Raw genomic sequence first — 17,294 nt, 5'->3', positions numbered from 1 at the left:
CCCACAGTCGAGAGTGAGTGAAAATGGGAGTGTGACTGCAGCCCACTTATTACACGTCGTTAGAGTGATGAAGAATGAAGCATTTGGGGTGATAAAGCTGTAACAGATGCAGTGTGTGGTAAATTAATGTCTGCTGTTCTGTCCTTTTGACCCTGGAATGTGTTCCCGTTACCTCATTGAGCCGCAATATTTTCTTTAGGGTTGAATGGTCGGTGGTTGGCGTTAACCGTTCATTAAAGAGGTATCAGGTCAGAGACTGAGGTTGTGAAATGAAAATAAATCAATGTGAGATGGTCTCACTGATATTACACAGCGGCGTGTGGCTGCAGATATTTGAGCTCACCTTTAGGGTCATCTCTGACCACCAGGAGACCGTTTCGACACACAATCTTCCCCGTAGCTGCGTCCACAAACACCAGAGATGGGATACTGGTTACCTTGTACTTGTTCCACAGCTTCATCTGTGGAGAGAGGAGAGGAGAGGTTGAAAAATGTGGAAGGAAAACAACTCAAGGGGAACACGGTTGGATTTATTTCAGTTTCAGAGGTGGGAAAGCCATTAATCCAGACTGTAATTGTGTCGCCAGTGCAGCCGTTTGTTCACCTGAAACACTTCTTTATAAACAAATGTCATTCGAGTTCTGTATGTGCTTTTAAAGAGACGTAGGGGAACTGGAGAGTAAAAAAATACAGGAGGAGAAGCACAGCGCTGCACTTTAAAAAGAGGCTGAACTGGAGCAAACTAACTCCACTGTCCCTGTTGTGTCATGAACAGGAATAAAACGAGGTATGCAGCATATACGATTCATACTCCAGAAGGCATTTATGAATGCCTGTTGGCCTCTATGCGACGCGCTGATATGAATACAGCCTCATAAAGTCGAGAAAAGACACTTTGCAGCCAGAAATCTGCTCGTGAACCGACGCTGCACGCAGAGTTCAGCGATCAGTGTAGCTCCTTAACATCAAAGAGCAGATCAAGCATTTTCTGAGACTCGCTTTCCATATCAGAGGGAGAGTTCCTACGCTGAGAATAGAAAATAGCTCTGTCTGGTAAATAGCGGCAGTCGGCACTGCGCGGCGATGCTGCTTCAGCAACTGAAGCAGGGGAAGCACGAGGGGAAGACTTGCAAAGAATCTTGAAAACAGCTTTGAACATTAACAAGAAAAATTAGATGAATAAAACCATAATGTCAACATGTGTTTTACTGAAAACACAGTATAGCCTCAAGTAGATCAAAATACCACAAATGACTTTAGAGGAAATTGTGTATAAAAGTAGTTAAAATGGAAAATGGAGGAGTGACTTCATCTTTGACAAACACAGATTTTTCTTCCTGCCGTATAAATTGTTTCCTGCCGTACAAAGCCAATGACTTCAATAAGTGTATAATATAACAATCTGACAGTCTAAGTTATTCCATGAAGCATTCAGCCAAATGAAGTGAGCACTGCTGTCCTCAGGGTTCAGTAAAGTAGGCCCGGAGTTTGGTTACTGTTGAGCTCCGTGCTGATGAAAACCTTTTGTTGCTCTTTCTGTGAAAGCAGTGACTTCCCCGCACAAAGTCTCTCAGACGGAGACTGAAGAAGAAAAGGGGAAAACTTGCACACAGATTTTTTTACTCATTTTGTTTGCCGCCTCCTCCTCCTTATCCCCAACCTGGGAGTGTGTGACGACATGTGCAACTGCAGAGGTCGACCACAGGCCCTACTGTGACAGCGGAGGTCAGACGGTCTGTCCCGGGGACAAGACGACCTGGAGCCTCCCCACTATGTCGGTCTGGAAGTCCCTCAAAAGCAAAACTTTCAGCGTCTGCCACAGTCAACAGTTTTACCACACGCCCTCGCGCTCCTCTGGAAACTCAATCTCTGCTCACAAATTGATGGGGTTAGGGGGAATTAACTGTGACTGTCGCCAAAAGCTGACAATCCAACACTGCATCTCTCCAGCAGATTTCACTCAGCTGCCTGCTGTCATCCAGGCTGATGATGTGAGATTGAGAGGCGGATTTAGTGTGAGAGGGACAAGAGAGATAGAAAAGAAAAAAAAAAACAGAGTGATATGGTGACTGGTTCTGGAGTAACACAAAAATGTCAAGAAATGTATTCCATGTCATGGCCCAGAGGTATCCACACTCAGGTGTGTGTAAGTGTAATATGATTTTGAAAACAGTCATGTGACAGGTGAAAACTGTGTTATCAGTATCAAAATACAATAACCAGTGAAAATGGAAACTATCTCAGTGTCTCAGAAAGAAGAAACTTTCACTAAATTTAGAATTTGATATTTAGCTCTGAAAATGCTTAGCGGCTTCTAACATGGCTAAAAACCAGATACCATTAAATGTATAGTAAACTTGACAGGTTATTGTGTACCCTCCAAGATAGGATAAGTGAAGTCCAGTGATACTTAATTAATGTCTACAGGAAGTCTGCTATGTGCTTAATCCACAGCTTTCTGAGTCATCTCTCATGCTACAGCATCAAGAGCAAGAGAGATGCATTCATCCCCTTTGTCTTTCCACTAATTCACTGCATCCTTGAATCATGACTGCCAGGTGATTTGGCTGCAGATCAGAGCGACCCGGGATGCGAAATCTTTCGAGGGGGTTTGATGTGCCTTTGGATTGAAAGCGCTGTTCTGATTTCAGCGGCGACGAATGACCTTGCGACTACAAAAAGATGCCTGTGCCGGAGTCAAAATAACAAACCCCGACGGGATTTCTGCACCTTGACAGACAAGCATTTGTTGTGCGGTGGGTGGGGTGGAGAAGGGGGAATCTCAGACATGTCACAGCTGAGTGTTGAGTTTTCACTGTCAAGTTCTTGTAAACCCAAAAATTGTTCTCCTGAGCACTTGTTAGTAAGAGCTCTTCGCTCGTCTTTCCTCATGACTAGAAAACATGTGGATCATACGCCACAGAGATCCACTCCCATCAAAAAACACTATTTCATTGTTAAGAGCCTTCAGGCTGTCTATTATAGCTCAGACAATAAATATAGAACGTGACATGATAGGTTGTTTAAAGAAAACGCACATAAGTCATGCTGTCAAGTCTGTCTTCATTCCTTGTCTGAGAAACAGATTCAGTCTTGTTGAAGTGGTGTGAAGGACATTTCTGTCATCATGTGATGAATGTGTTTTCCTGTGCCGCTCCTGCGTAGAGTGCAGAGCCGTTTGAAATAAACATTTAATGGTTTGGGAGTTACATTTGTTTGTTTTCTTGGCAAGAGTCAGAGAGGACTGATATAATGCTCTTATCTGCACACCAACTACGCAGCTGAGACTTATACCTTCACTTACAGGGTGAATGAAGTCTGTGTCTGTCCAAAGGCAAAATCAATGAAATATTTTGGCACAGTTCCCTTGTAAACCCAGACAATGCTAATTAGTGAGCTTTAGGGGTATTTTAGTTTTTTATTACCTTTGGTTAGGTTAGCTATTTTCCCATGTTTCCAGACTTAATGCTAAGCTAAGCTAAGATACGTGGTACGTATAGAAATCAGTGAAAATGAATAAACCATAACTTATTACTCTTTTCATTAATCAATCAAACAACTTCCAGGTATTTTAGATTTTGTTATATGTAAACACTAGCAAGGTTAGCTAATTGCCCACATTTTCAGTCTTCTCCAAGCTGAGCTAAGCTAAGTTAAGCTAACTAGCTGATGGCTGTAGCTTTACATTTACTGAATTCAGTTTAAGTGAGCAAATCCATAACTTCCTGACAGTTGTTTATTGTTTCCATTTATGATTCAAAAACGCCAACTACTTCCTAATTTGCTTGGGTCCTAGTCTTTATGATAAACTAAGCTAAGCCAACTAGCTGCTGTCTGTAACGTAATATTTACTAAATGTAGGAAAATTAACAAACCTCTAAGTTTTTGATGATTCATTGTTGTGTTCAAGTTATTTTAAAATGTGATACCTTTAGACAGAGCAAGTTTAGCTATTTCCATCTGTTTCCAGTCTATATGCTAAGCTAACTAGCTGCTGGTTACAGCTTACTGCATAGAAATAGATTAACGTGAATAAGTCTGTGAGTTCTTTATGACTTATGACACATGTTTCCAAGTACATCAGTATTTAAACTTGTCTGTGGTACAGTATTTTAGATTTTGATAACTTTAGACGTAGCTTTAAATTAAGATAAGCTAACTCGCTGTTAGCTGTAGCGTACAGTTTATTGTAAATAAGTGAATGAACGTGAACACATTTGTAGCCACTTGACAACGGGTTAATGTTTTCATTTAGGAGTCAAAAACTCCAACAACTACCTAAATTATTTTAAATTGAAGAAGGTTAGCTAGTTTCCCAGTTTCCAGTCTTTCTGCCAAGCTAAAATAAGTTAAGATAAGCTAACTATCTGCTGGCTGTAGCTTAAACTTTACCGTATAACTATTTCCTGCTTCAACAGGAGTTCTTCAACGAAACTATTTATTATTTGTTTATTACAGTGCTAGATGTGAGCTTATTTATGAAACATTTCTGTTGCAGAAATACAAATTCAAATCAGTCTAAAAAGACGAGTTAGCCGTAGCTAATTCTCATCTCAACTGCTTGCAGATTGTCTTGAAAACAACAGAATTGCATGTCGCCACTCCCATTTTTCTCTAAGGGGCCTACTGTTCATTATCAATATCAACAGAGTGTGTAACGATAGAGCCAAGCAGGAGGTTTGGATATATAGTTACACACAGGTTTAAGTATGTCAATAACCCCTGCAGAGAGGCCACCTACTGTTAAGACTCTAGGGAGCCGGAAATCCATAGTAAGAATCCATTTACTCTCTTGGACGTGCAAGCAATAAGCCTCACACTATGCCCAGTGCTCATCATACTAATTGGATCACGCATGGCTGCAGATCCACATCCAGAAGAGCAAATCAGCCCACTGTGGGGCCTGTGGAGCCGTGTGCATGGAGATACCAGGGCAGAAAATCTTATCGCCCCACTGATCAAAGCAAACACAGATTTTTTTTTAAGATGCTGCTTGATGTGATCAATGACTGCATTCATTTGGTACCTGAACACAAAACTAGGCCATAAGTGTAGACAAAAAATAATAATAATAATAATATAGAGGGGAAACTAACCCAATCCCAAGATATCCATATTTCCATGTTAAATGTCATGCGTGACGATCACTTTCATGCTTTTCTGCTCCGTTGCGCTTTATGGCAACATCCTGCACTTTAACAGGAGGTTAGCTTAGGTGGTGAACCTTCAACGCTCTGCGGTCTAAAACTTTAAAAATCCACACACATCTGCTTCAGTTTTGGCTTAGTCCCACAAGAAACCCCTATAGCCTGTCCTGCACTGAAATACGGCCTCCATCTGTAGCTGCCGTGTCCCTACAGTAGAGCTGTAGAGCGGTGAGTGTCGCTCAGCTGAGAGAACTGGAGTGGAAGAAATTTCTTCACTCAACATTCCCAGTTCACCTATGATTGTTTGAGGCCAATCTCCTCCCAGATCTGCTTTCACTGGACGGGTCTGGCCTGAGGCGTCTGCCAGACGCTTCCATTGCTGCTACATTACAAAGGAAAGTCAGCCCTTTACAACAGAGAACATGAGAAGTACCCTGCTGTGGCGCTGATAGCAGCTCAGTCCTTTATCTCCGAGTATTATATGAGGGACAAATGGTGATAATGCGATTGATGACTTCAGCGCACACTAGATTTGTGGAATTTAATTTAACCTACTTAGAAAGTCTTAGTAACATTTATTATCAGGCGAGTCTTCACCATATGAGCTCTTCGTTCATGTCGAGGGGAATTTATTGTTAATGAGTAATGTGTTAAACATTTATTCCAAAGGGACACAGAGGAAATAGTGTTCCAGTTTGTTTTTGAAAAGAGGAGAGTTGCCTAAAATCAAATATTTCAATTTGTTCAATGATCTCCTGGACAGAAGAGATAACAGTAAAGTGATCAATGGCTTCCTATTGATCTTGGTTGTGTGAAACCACGTGTGTGGGGAGGCTGTTTGATGGTCTAGCCAGACCCCCTCAAGACATGTTTAACAAAAGCATTTGTCTTTTACCGAGACTTTTTTATTCAAAGTGCCTGCAGGCGGTGTGATATCTGACCGTAAAGATTTACTGTAATGGCAAAGCAGAGAGCAGGCTGAATTGAACTCTGTTGCCTCTTGGCTTGCACTATCATAATCCTTTTTTTTACAAATCAAGCCATGGCCTGTGCAACATGGATAACGTCATCTGCAAATGGATTCAAACCAACATGTTAGTGCACAGAAGCATCAACGGTTCATTCATCATGTGTCAGCCCCCCAGCTTTCAGGTTAAATTCTGAGACGTTTTCTCCTCGGCGCTCGGGCCGAAGACGGATGAGAAACAAACCTCTCCTGCCGGCTCACTCACTACTCACTACTCACTACTCGCTCCCTCGTCTCCTGACTACAACTCCCTTCTGGCTGGGCCCCTGCAGCCAGCTTTCTCTTACATTCCTCCATGCTGCACCCCTCCTCGGCTCAATCTGCTCCAGAGGCTCTCAGTAACTGCCTGTATCCACTTCAAAACGCTGTTGCTGCTCTTCATGGCTACAAAGAAAGCCCTTCCCTCCCACCTCTCAGCCATACTCCAGCCGACACTGCGGCGGCCAGTGTGTGTTACTTAGAGCTTCCATCTGTGCGGCTCTGACCTGACTATCGCTTTACCCGGTCAAGAGTCTATCACTGCTCTGACTCCCCCGGTGCTGAAATACACATCTAAGCCCCTCTGACAGCTGCACAGACACTGCCCTTTCTCTGTGTTACAACCTACCTCTTAATATGCCCCAGCTTCATTTCGTTTTGCTTTACAAAAACCAGCATAAGAACTGCGCTTTCATCTTTAGGGCTTTTACTATTGTAACATGATTTTAAAAATGGTTACCCAATTTTACTTTCATTTTCCCACCTTCAGTGTCAGCTGAATTCCTAGAACATATATATATATATATTAAAAAATAAAAAGGATCATGTCTCTCGGCCCAGCCCGCGCCGCTGTGCTCATTACAGACCTCATCCTGTGCTGCACAGCCATTGTGATGAGGAAAACGCGCTCCCCCTGAAAATTGCGGGGCTGAAAGCATACGCCGGGCATCGCATCATCACCCCTTCGATGCAAAATGTGCCGGCTCTCGTGTGCTTTATTAATCCCGGAACATTTTCTGGACGAGCCATTTTGGGAGTGGATCCTCCAGACGGGAGACACTGGCTAAATTGCTTTTTTTTGTTGTTGTTAAAGGCCCCCTTTGTTGCCACAGCAACCAGTCCCCCCTCCCCTCCTCCTGCATCCCCCCTAACCCTTTCCCCCTACATGAAGTCAGGACATGTCACCAAGTGGCAGACACTTTGCGGGCTCTTGGTTAATAATTCAGAGATAAATAAACGGTTTTGTGAGGAAGACAGGTGCCAGAATGTCAGAGGGCTTTGGGGAAATAAACCCAGCAGAAAAAAAAAGAAGCTGGATAGAAAGAAAGAGAGAGAGAGAGAGAGAGAGAGAGAGAGGGAAAGAGGGAGGTGTGAGTGGGGTGTTTCCCTCCTCCAGCCTTGTGTGGAGGCACAAAAGCGAGCCCTTGAATACGGGGCTCTAAATCCAAACTTGGACCCTGCATGGTGAGAAGTTCTTATGTTGTGAAGAACGTTAAAAAAAAAAAAAAAAAAAGCAGGGGGGGATTGTAAAGGAGTAAAACAGCCAGGGCTCAATAGGTATCTGCAGCATTGTCTCTCCACAGGCGTAGGCTGCCCCTGAGGCCTACATTCTGGGAGGTCAAAGGTCAGGATGGCAGGGGGTGCATTCTTTACTCCTGGTGGTGTTTAGACCAGACGGTCTGCCTCCCTGCCCCCATGGACTTACTGTTCTTTATTTCTCTTTTTCCCCCCCTTTAGGATGAAGTACAAAGAGCGATGTGTAAACCTATTAGACACACACAGACACACATGCATGTCCGCACTAATGTGGAAAAGCTTTTCTACCCTGCTTTAGCCTTCCATTCACGATGCACCGACATTTTACAACCACAAAAATCCCTCCTTTTTTTTTTTTTTTGAAAACAAGCCAACACGGAGGATAAAATTGAAAACTCCGTCCTTCTAGACATTGGTGTGTGATTATCATGTGATTCGAGGCATCTGTTCCTCATGTGATCCGTTTTTTGAATAAATGCTTATTTGCCGTCGTACTCGGTCCTCGCACTCGATGACAGTCCGTGCTCCAGTAAAACAGCGGAAAGCAGTTCCGCTGGAGATGGTGTGAAGCTGCAGTCTTGTGCCAGCTCATCATTAAAAAGCTTTCGGCAACGAATAATGTTGTTGTTGTTGTTTTGGCGTGATTGTGATTTATTTTGTCAAGTTTGTTCTTTTTTTTAACAGAAACCAGACTCTGTGTGTGTGGAACTGTTCACGAAGAATTAGTTGCTGTTGCCGCTCCTCTTGTACAACACATAATACAGATTTACCACTTAAAATAATAACTAATCTGTGAGCTTTAACTGTTATTAATTTTATGAGCCGTAGCTATGCAGTAAGCTAATGTTGGATACTCAGTTTAACTCACATCAAATATCAAATTTGGAAGCCAGGTCAACACCTTGTGCTGTTTTTTTTTAGTTGTTCCTAAACTGTTTTTGTGTGTTTTCCTGTGTCATCCTGCTGTGGATGTCTGCTGCCATCAAGAAGTGTCATTGCTATGGGGTGGGGGCGCCTGGTGTGGTCTAGATGGGTGGCACATGTCTAAGTAAAAGGCAGTTTAGACTTCTGCATCAATTACGGCGACAGCTTAGATCCTAGACCCTCAAATCGTAGCCCGACGTGACATGCACCTCCCCAGAAATCTAACTAAATGCCACGGCACAGATGTGACTGGTCCACTTGGTAGTAGCGTGTTTCCGCTTTACTATTTCTGGCAATTTTCAAATAGGATCAATAAAGATGGAACACGTCGAGGAAAGGTTAACTGAGGAGGTTTGGAGATACAAACATTTGTAAGACTCATCTTTGTTGAATTTTGTTTCAGTCGCCATTGTTGCAAAAAAGAAACAGCGCCGACTAGCGTTTGGGTGGACTGACGAGTGCACAAGTATAAATGGCTCGCACTGGCGTAGGCTATGTGCGTACGTTACGGCATCAGTACTCTAAATGAGCCTTAACATCCACACAAATGCCAGGTCTCTCCTGTCAGCGATTTTAATGTTGTGACTCATCGGTGTATGCAGTGTAAATGTGGCTTCAAAACTTTCACTATATAAACCCGTTTTTCCAGATCTGTCCTCCCAAACTGTAGAATGAATGTGAGAACTCCTAAGGTATTCAACGTAGCATTATTATTCAGGTTAATCTCTGCAGGTCAGTCATTAGATTCTGCTGAAAGCGCAACTCGAGCGCTCCGTAATGATTTACTTTACCGCAGATGCCGACAGAAGCTTGGTGTACGGACACCGTGTCGTGATTTCTCAGGTAGATTTAACTCGCAGCTCATCAGCCTGCACCTCGTCAAGTCGAGGCCTGCAGGGTCTACCAGACGCACACAGATAGGGGCGATATGAAGCTGGTCTGGCTCCGGACCAGCTGGACCAGGTCTATCAGTTACCTTAGCGTGACCCTCAGAGACGGGCATTATACAGAGACCGACGGCGAACGTCCAACTCATGACTTGGAAAGACTGCTGCATTTTTGTTTAGAGTTTTTTTTTTTTTTTTAACCATGTGTGCCAAAAGGTAATACAACACACTCTCTCTCCTCTCTCTCCTCTCTCAGCCGTAATCCAATACAGTATGGAATGAATCTGGCGTTAAATAAAGTCAGATGAAAACACAAGAAAAGCATTTTGTATAGCCTCATTAAGTCTGTGCCGAAGCCATTACATATTAATAACCCGACAAAACACACATTAGAATAAGCCTTTCAGCACCAATGTTTTTTTCTCCCCCCCCCACTCATGCACTTTTAACGCTTGCTGCTCGATTAGCTGCACTCAGCAAACAGACCCATGTGCATTCATTCTTCCCATAAGGCTACACATTAGTGAGTCTCTGGTACCCCGCTTTCCTGAAGTGCTGGTGGAAAAGGGTGGGTGGCGGGGGGTTAGACAGCTTCCCCGCTGTGACCTCTGTTTGACCCCACATTTAACTCCCACCACCACCTCCTCCTCCTCGATTTGGAGCCTCGGAAAGTCTGCCGGAGCCGAAGCTCAAATCCCCGATCCCATCACAACACAACACATTAATATTTATGGAAATTTGAAGGGAACATTATCAGCGTTTTGTGCATAATCAGGACGCCTCTGAATTCTATAGCCCCCAATCTACCGAACGCAGGTTTAGGTGGCTGTGCACGTCTTTCCTGCGCTCGTATGTTCGGCTAAATGCATGCATGTAATTCACACATTAAACTGATTTATAAAGCCAAATGGTGACCACTGTGAAGACAAATACACCACAGATAAATAAATAAAGGGGGCTTATTTACTCACATCTGTTTTAGGATTACGTTTCGAGCAATTCAAGAGACAAATTTACAGGGCGGGTTTGGGGTAAATATGTTATTAGCGGTAGCTCGACAGTGTATTTTCTATGATTTTATGTGATATTCTTGGTTTGTAAACTGTCACATCCTCAAATGTTGGTCTTAAACTCCTGACTTTATGCACACTGAGTCACAGTACGATCCGAGATTACCATTTTTAACTGACCACAAGTGGAAATTTATACCATTTCCTGTGAGTTTTAAACATTCATATTGCACAAAATCACTCGGTGTGGACAGGAGCAGGGTTTTCATTCAAATAACATGTGTTCAGTCACTGTCGCCAATCGAGGCAGCTAAATTGAGCCTATTTCAAGCCCACTGATGAAATTAAATGAAAGTCAATGCATTTATAATGTTCATTACTGGAAGTCTGTCTGTGGAGTCAGTTCCACACAAGCCACAGTCATTCTTCTTTAATAAACCATAGTCTACATGGATGGCCCACGCCATTATACGCACTTATACTCGCATGCAAGTGTGTTGTCATCATTGTGCAATTACGCTGCTAAAATGCCGGTCGGTGGTCAGCAACTGGAACTGAGCGGCTCAGAATCTTCTGTTTTCTAAACTTGTAGTTGAGAGTCGACCTGGGGAAGCAACTGAAATTCCCAGAAACTGTCGCCACTACAACACTGTGGCCAGACACGCTGCTCATCTCAGAAGCCTCGAAAACGGATCGTTCTCCTGGAACTCACTGTCCCTTGGGAGGACCACATCGAGGAGGCCAATGAGAGGAAGAGAGCAAGATATGACAAGCTAGTGGAGGGGTGCAGGAGCAAGGGGTGGCAAGCTAGGTGCGAGCCCCCATCGAGGTGGGATGCAGGGGGTTGGCGGGCCAGTCTCTGTATAGGGCCTACAACATGCTGGGCATCACAGGGGCCAGTAAGCGAAGGGCCATCAAAGAAGTCACTGAGGCGGTAGAAGTTGCCTCAAGGTGGCTGTGGATGAGGAGAGGAGAGCCGTGGGTGAGGTAGCGCTACCTGGACGCAAGCTGGGGCCTGATCAACCCTGGCTGGGTCACCTGGGAGAGAGTGTATGATGTTTGAAAGACCCGAAACACTCCATGAACCCCAGGTAACATCACTGAGGATGTGTCCAGGTTGCATCAATTGGCTGTATGTTTAAAGCTTAGGGGTCACATCCTAAAGTTTTAGTCTTACTATATGCACAGTCACAGTACGATCCAAGATAAACATTTCTATTAAAATGAATAAAGATTTGACAATGTAAGTAAGCATTTACACTGCCTGCATTTTTTCTGTGCTTCTCATTGGCGGCTAGTCAGCTGTGTCCAGTCTCTCTGTGCACGTCAAACGACGGGGAACTAAGTTGCGTGTGTCTCACAGTGGAGTTGAATTTAATAAACGTTTTTGGAAGTTGCTGAAATCACTGCAACACAGAAAATAGTGAAGACGTTTGAGTAGATGGTGAGGGGGAGGCATGAGGAGGGAGAATCGTCTGCGCTCGTCCAGTCGCTTTGAGGAAACGCATTTAAGACCAATCACAGCTGTTGTGGTCTGCGCCGCTGCAGGGTGTACTGCAGTTACATTTCCAGGGAAGTGCACGTCAGACTACGGCGTAAATCAGATGCAGACAGAAGCATAACATTTTGCTTTAGCCACATTTGATCATCACCACTGAAGTATTTGAGTGTCATCATCGATAAGTCTATTTAACAGTCTATTTAGATCTTTAACTGTGGCCTGAACACATCCGGTAAAGGTACACTATGAGTGCCACAATGTTCAGACTCTTTCAAAATGCTCAAAAGCTATTTTTGGTCCAATTGGACCCGTCACAGACAACAAGGAGCTTCATAAATCAGAGTGACACCTTACTTCTGCTCTGCCTCATGAAACACAGAATATATCCAGGCACACAGATAGGATGCGGTGTCCATCATTCCTTATCCTCCAGATCTAGTGCCCCTGCAGCCGTGGGCTATGATGCACAATGACGACCTGCCACAACAACAATGGCTCCAGTTTCCTGAGGGAAAGGATGTTCTGGCTCTTTTCTGCTCATTACCTGGGCTGCATTCGGCTCTGCAGTGTTTGGTTACGCGGTAACACATTATATCTGTCCATTAACCCGTTTCCTCCTGCAGTCACGCGCTCACTTAAAGTCACATCTGCTCCGCCGCTCCACAGCCCTATGCATTTTATAGCTCAGCTGTACATCTGGACCACTGTTGTATCTCCCCCTCCTCTCGTTCTGCCTGCCTTACCCCTTACACGCTTTACACTCTGCTTATTCCACCCCCAACAACACTTTTCACAGCTGTGGCGACAGATTCAGACTCCCATTAACTCCCTCTCAAACAGTATCAGCCCATATTGGCCACTGGAAGAGATTCAGTTTCATTCAGACTAAACACGGCAGAAAATGTACAAATCAAATATCCATCAAAAGGAATAACCATGTAATTATGGCTCCTAATTAAAGCAGGTGAGAAATAGAAATGGAAATATTCCAGTTTGAATTCCAGATTAATTGTGACACCAGGGACGCTATTTCACCGCGTTTACGTCAACTAAAAAGCGCTTCACAAAACAGGAGTTAAAAAAAAAAAAGTAGATAAAAGGAAACAAAGACAATGGAAATAAAAATTCAACTGAGAGGAGAGAGACAGGCTTGGAGCAGCGATAAAACAGGACATAAAAGCCCGTTGTAAAAATGCTTCCCCGTACAACTCCGCTTCAAAGATGCTACTGATCTGGCTAGCCTCAGCTCCGACAGGCCGCCGAAGACCTCCGCAGCTCCGACTGTAAAGGACCAGGTCACCTCTGTGTTACGAGCACAGTCCTTGGAACAGCCTGTGGTGCTCTGCCAGAAGACCCCAGGCTACGCTTCCCTTCATGAGCGGTAATAAAAAAGGTCTGATGTGTAGCTCGGAGCCAAACCCCCGCTGAGTGTCAAAATAAATGCCCATCAATTTCCGAGCTACTTAAGGTCAGGACTGTGGTGGCAACACAAGCTTACAACTTCCTCCAGCTTCTCTTGGGGGATCTCCCAGTGCAGCGGAAAGAGAGAGAGAGAGAGAGAGAGAGAGACACTGGAGGGGCGTCAGGATTTCTACGGCATGTTTACACAACCTTAACTGGCTCAGTGGAGAATATCTTGGTGCCTTAAGTGTTCACAGCAAATCACGTTGTAGCCACTATCCAACATGATTTATTATACATACATACATCATAAATCAACGGTTAGCAAATATAGTGCTCGTTTTGGCATGAATCAAATACAATTAAATCTGCTTTAATTGCCATGTATATAGGTGCACATGCAAGGAATTTGTTCTTTGCATTTAACCCAGCTAAGTGAGCACAATTGGAGCAGAGGGCAGTCGTGCAAGGCGCCCAGGGAGCAGTTTGGATGATGGGGCTTTAGGTGCATGCTCAAAGCAGTTCAGCCACGGACATAGACATAGAACTGGTGACTTCCCAAAACTGTTTCTCTAATCACTAGTCCACAGCTCCCCCTTAAAAAGGTTGGCTTGCAGGTTTTCCCCTATAAACTGTGGATTGCATTTTCATTCATTCATTCATTTTCTGTAATCGCTTGTCCTCTGGAGGGTTGCAGGAAGTGGGGTACAGCTTGGACAGGTCGCCAGTCTATCGCAGGGCTAACACAGAGAGACAGACAACCATTCACACTTACACCTACGGCCAATTTAGAATCACCAATTAACCTAATGAGCATGTTTTTGGATGGTGGGAGGAAGTTGGAGTACCTGGAGAGAACCCACACAGACACAGGGATGCCAACATGCAAACTAAATTTTAAGGCTTCAACTAAATATTTTTTCCATTTCTTATTAATCTGTTGATTTTAAATTAACCATTTGATCGACAAAATGTCAGAAAATAAGTATCCACTGAGCCTTATAAAGTTCTCCCTAAATAAAGGTCCTAAAACATAATTCAATTTACAATCAGAAAGTAAGTCAAGCTACAAATATATAAATTCATTAATTACTTGGCACTTTAACTCATTATTATTACACCAATTAATTCCCTTTTAAATTAATAACAGATTAATAGCCTAATAGTTTCAGCTCGACTACAGTGATTAGACCATATTGATCGATTTCCGTCCTTCTGGCGACCAATAAAAAAAAAAAATCTCCTCAGCAGCATCTGGAGTCAAACATATTTGAAAATTATGTTCTCCAATAAAAACCTGATCTAACCTCAAGGGTCCGTTAATTAACTGTTCTGTAGCTTTAACTTATATCACATGAGCGTCATCTGCACATTGAGCTCACATGGTTGCAAAACGTATAATTTTTTCTCCTGTCCCGGCTTTAAAGGTTTTTGCTTCAGAGTTCCTTCTTGTAGTGGGGAGGAAAAAGGCCGTTGCCAAGAAAATCTCACGTCAAGGTTAATTTAGCAGCCAGCCATCCGTCACCTGAAGACATGCGATACGGTCGAACGCTCTGCGACGCCTCGGCGAGTGTCTTCTGGGGTCGCCATTGAACTTTAAACCCCTCAACAAGTTGTGAGGCTTGAAAATGAAACGCAGATGTCTCGTAGAGGATGACAAGTGTTTCTGTGTTTCTTACACAACGACGCTACCGATCTACAAGTATAAGATCCCAGTTCTGGAGCGTCTGTGAACTCTGTGAGACTTTAAAAACAGTCCCGGCCCACAGCTAAATTATCATAAACAATATTTGTGACGTGAGAAAATTAAGGTGGTGAAAAGTTAATTGCGGTGAATTACAGGGCTCATACATTCATGTCCCTGCAAGCTGCTGTTCGGTGGATGCTTTACATGCAGATAAGAAATCAAGGAAAACACATACACCGATCAGGCATAACATTATGACCACCTTCCTAATATTGTGTAGGTCTCCCTTGTGCCTCCAAAACAGTTGTGACTCGTCAGAGAATGGACATGGGCCTTCTGAGGGTGTCCTGTGGTGTCTGGGAACAGAATGTTGTTAGTGGGGGCCTTTGGGTCCTATGGGTTGAGGGGAGGGGCCTCTGTGGATCATCATACAGATACTAGATCAGTTTGGGATCTAGTGAATTTGGAGGCCAGGTCAACACCTTGTGCTGTTTTTCAGTTGTTCCTAAACCGTTTCTTTGTGTGTGTGCCTGTGTCAGGCTGCATCCTGCTAGGGATGGTTGCTGCCATCAAGGGGTGTCATTGATATGGGGTGGGGGTGCCTGGTCTGGTGCAGGTGGGGGGAACATATCTAAGTAACATCCACATGAATGCCAGGTCCAAAAGTTTCCCAGCAGAACATTGAACTGTGACAAGATAGTTAATGTTATTCACTTCTCCTGTCAGTGGTTTTAATGTTGTGGCTGATCGGTGTATAATATACTTTGGAAGATGGCAAGAATAGAACTGTATTTCTTAATAAATTACATGCAAATCATATGATTCAATAGAAAGGAATGCACTGATAATGTGGAAGTAGTTCTGTTGTTGTGCTACAGGAGTGTTACTCTTCTTCTTGCCAAGTCACTAATCTCAGGTCTGATAGTTTAGTTACTGTATGACTTACTACTCGGCTCTGCTTTGAAGAATTGATCCGATTTACAAGAGCACACTGTAGTCCGAAACAGGCGTGGCCAGGAGTGATGAAACTCGAGGAATGCCTATAAAACTGGGCCAGTCTAAGACATGCTCCACTTTTCACACAAGATTAGTTTAAAACCTCCCATAAGCACCGTTAAGTCCTTCACCGTTACACGCTGCGTTGAAAGGCAACGCTAAAAAGATAACATGTGGGCTTTTAAACAAACACCTGACGCCGTGACTCAGAGGAGATGATGACGATGAAAGCGGGGTAGAACCCGAGAGAAGAGAAAGAGACATTAGTGTCAATTTTCAGGGTCACGTCACCCTGGGTGGAGGGCTGACTGACGAGCCGCAGAACGGGGTCGAAGTTCAAGCCTCTAATAGCCCGGCTAGAACAGCATGACCTCAATGTCAGCCGTTTACCTCCGGGTAACCCCCGACGCCTAAGCTCTCCAATTAAACTCCTACAAGGGAAAAACTTTTAAAATAAATATCCTCTAATCTCTCAACTCAACACCTTCCTGTCCCTTCGACCTGAGGGCTTTATTTTAGGGATTTGTCTTGTACACACCTGTAAAGACTCAGCAGGAAACACCACAGACGAGGGTAAGAAAAAAAAAAAGAAGAATCTAAGACTCCCCGCGTCTGCACTTAAAGATTTCACCGTTCGGCATCAGAGGAAGAGGCAGTGTGTTTGTAATTCAGCTCCACAAGCCTGACGGCTCAGATCTGAGGCCTCCCACAGATGCAGGCAGAGGTCAGCGGCCCTCGCTGAGCCTCGGCTTCCAACAGACTCTTCTGATATCTTATTTCGGCAGTTCAAGGGCTTTTTTTTTTTTTTTTAAGTTTCCCCCACCGACGGGATGATGTAATCCTCTAGGCAGAAATCCTCCGCTAACACATCTCTGTTACTCATTTACGCTTTCGCTGTTAAAAGCTCGGAAATGTTTAAGCCACTGGCAGTTATGCACTGCGTCACGGCGTGGGGTTTGGTCCTCGCAGCAGAGACGGCAATAAAGGACAACGCGGAGGAAATGACACGGATTTAATGCTGCAAATGTCCAGCACGCGCATCAGCCTAATGAGCTGCTATGACAAATCAGTTCCTAAGACAGGTCGCCGTTTGAATTGCTGCAGCATGTTGTACGGGAGTTATATGCTACAGCCGTTGGTCACAACATAGGGTTAAAATTTAAATGTTTTTTTTTTTTGAGGTAGTTTAAGTCTTCAAT

General features: G+C 43.9%; 1 protein-coding gene across 1 annotated transcript in view; it reads right to left on the bottom strand.

Moving 5' to 3' along the window:
• nxn (nucleoredoxin) overlaps window positions 1-17,294 on the bottom strand; it is a 64,142-nt gene that overhangs the window by 14,943 nt on the left and 31,905 nt on the right. The window contains exon 2 of the mRNA XM_084559119.1: window positions 344-461. Within this exon, the coding sequence (XP_084415245.1) occupies window positions 344-461 (118 nt within the window). The remainder of the gene's footprint in view (window positions 1-343; window positions 462-17,294) is intronic.

This window comes from Chelon labrosus (assembly GCF_963514085.1).
Source record: "Chelon labrosus genome assembly, chromosome: 13".
NCBI classification, from domain to species: domain Eukaryota; kingdom Metazoa; phylum Chordata; class Actinopteri; order Mugiliformes; family Mugilidae; genus Chelon; species Chelon labrosus.
Note: the sequence above shows the minus strand (reverse complement) of the source record. Positions and strands in the feature narration are given on the sequence as shown.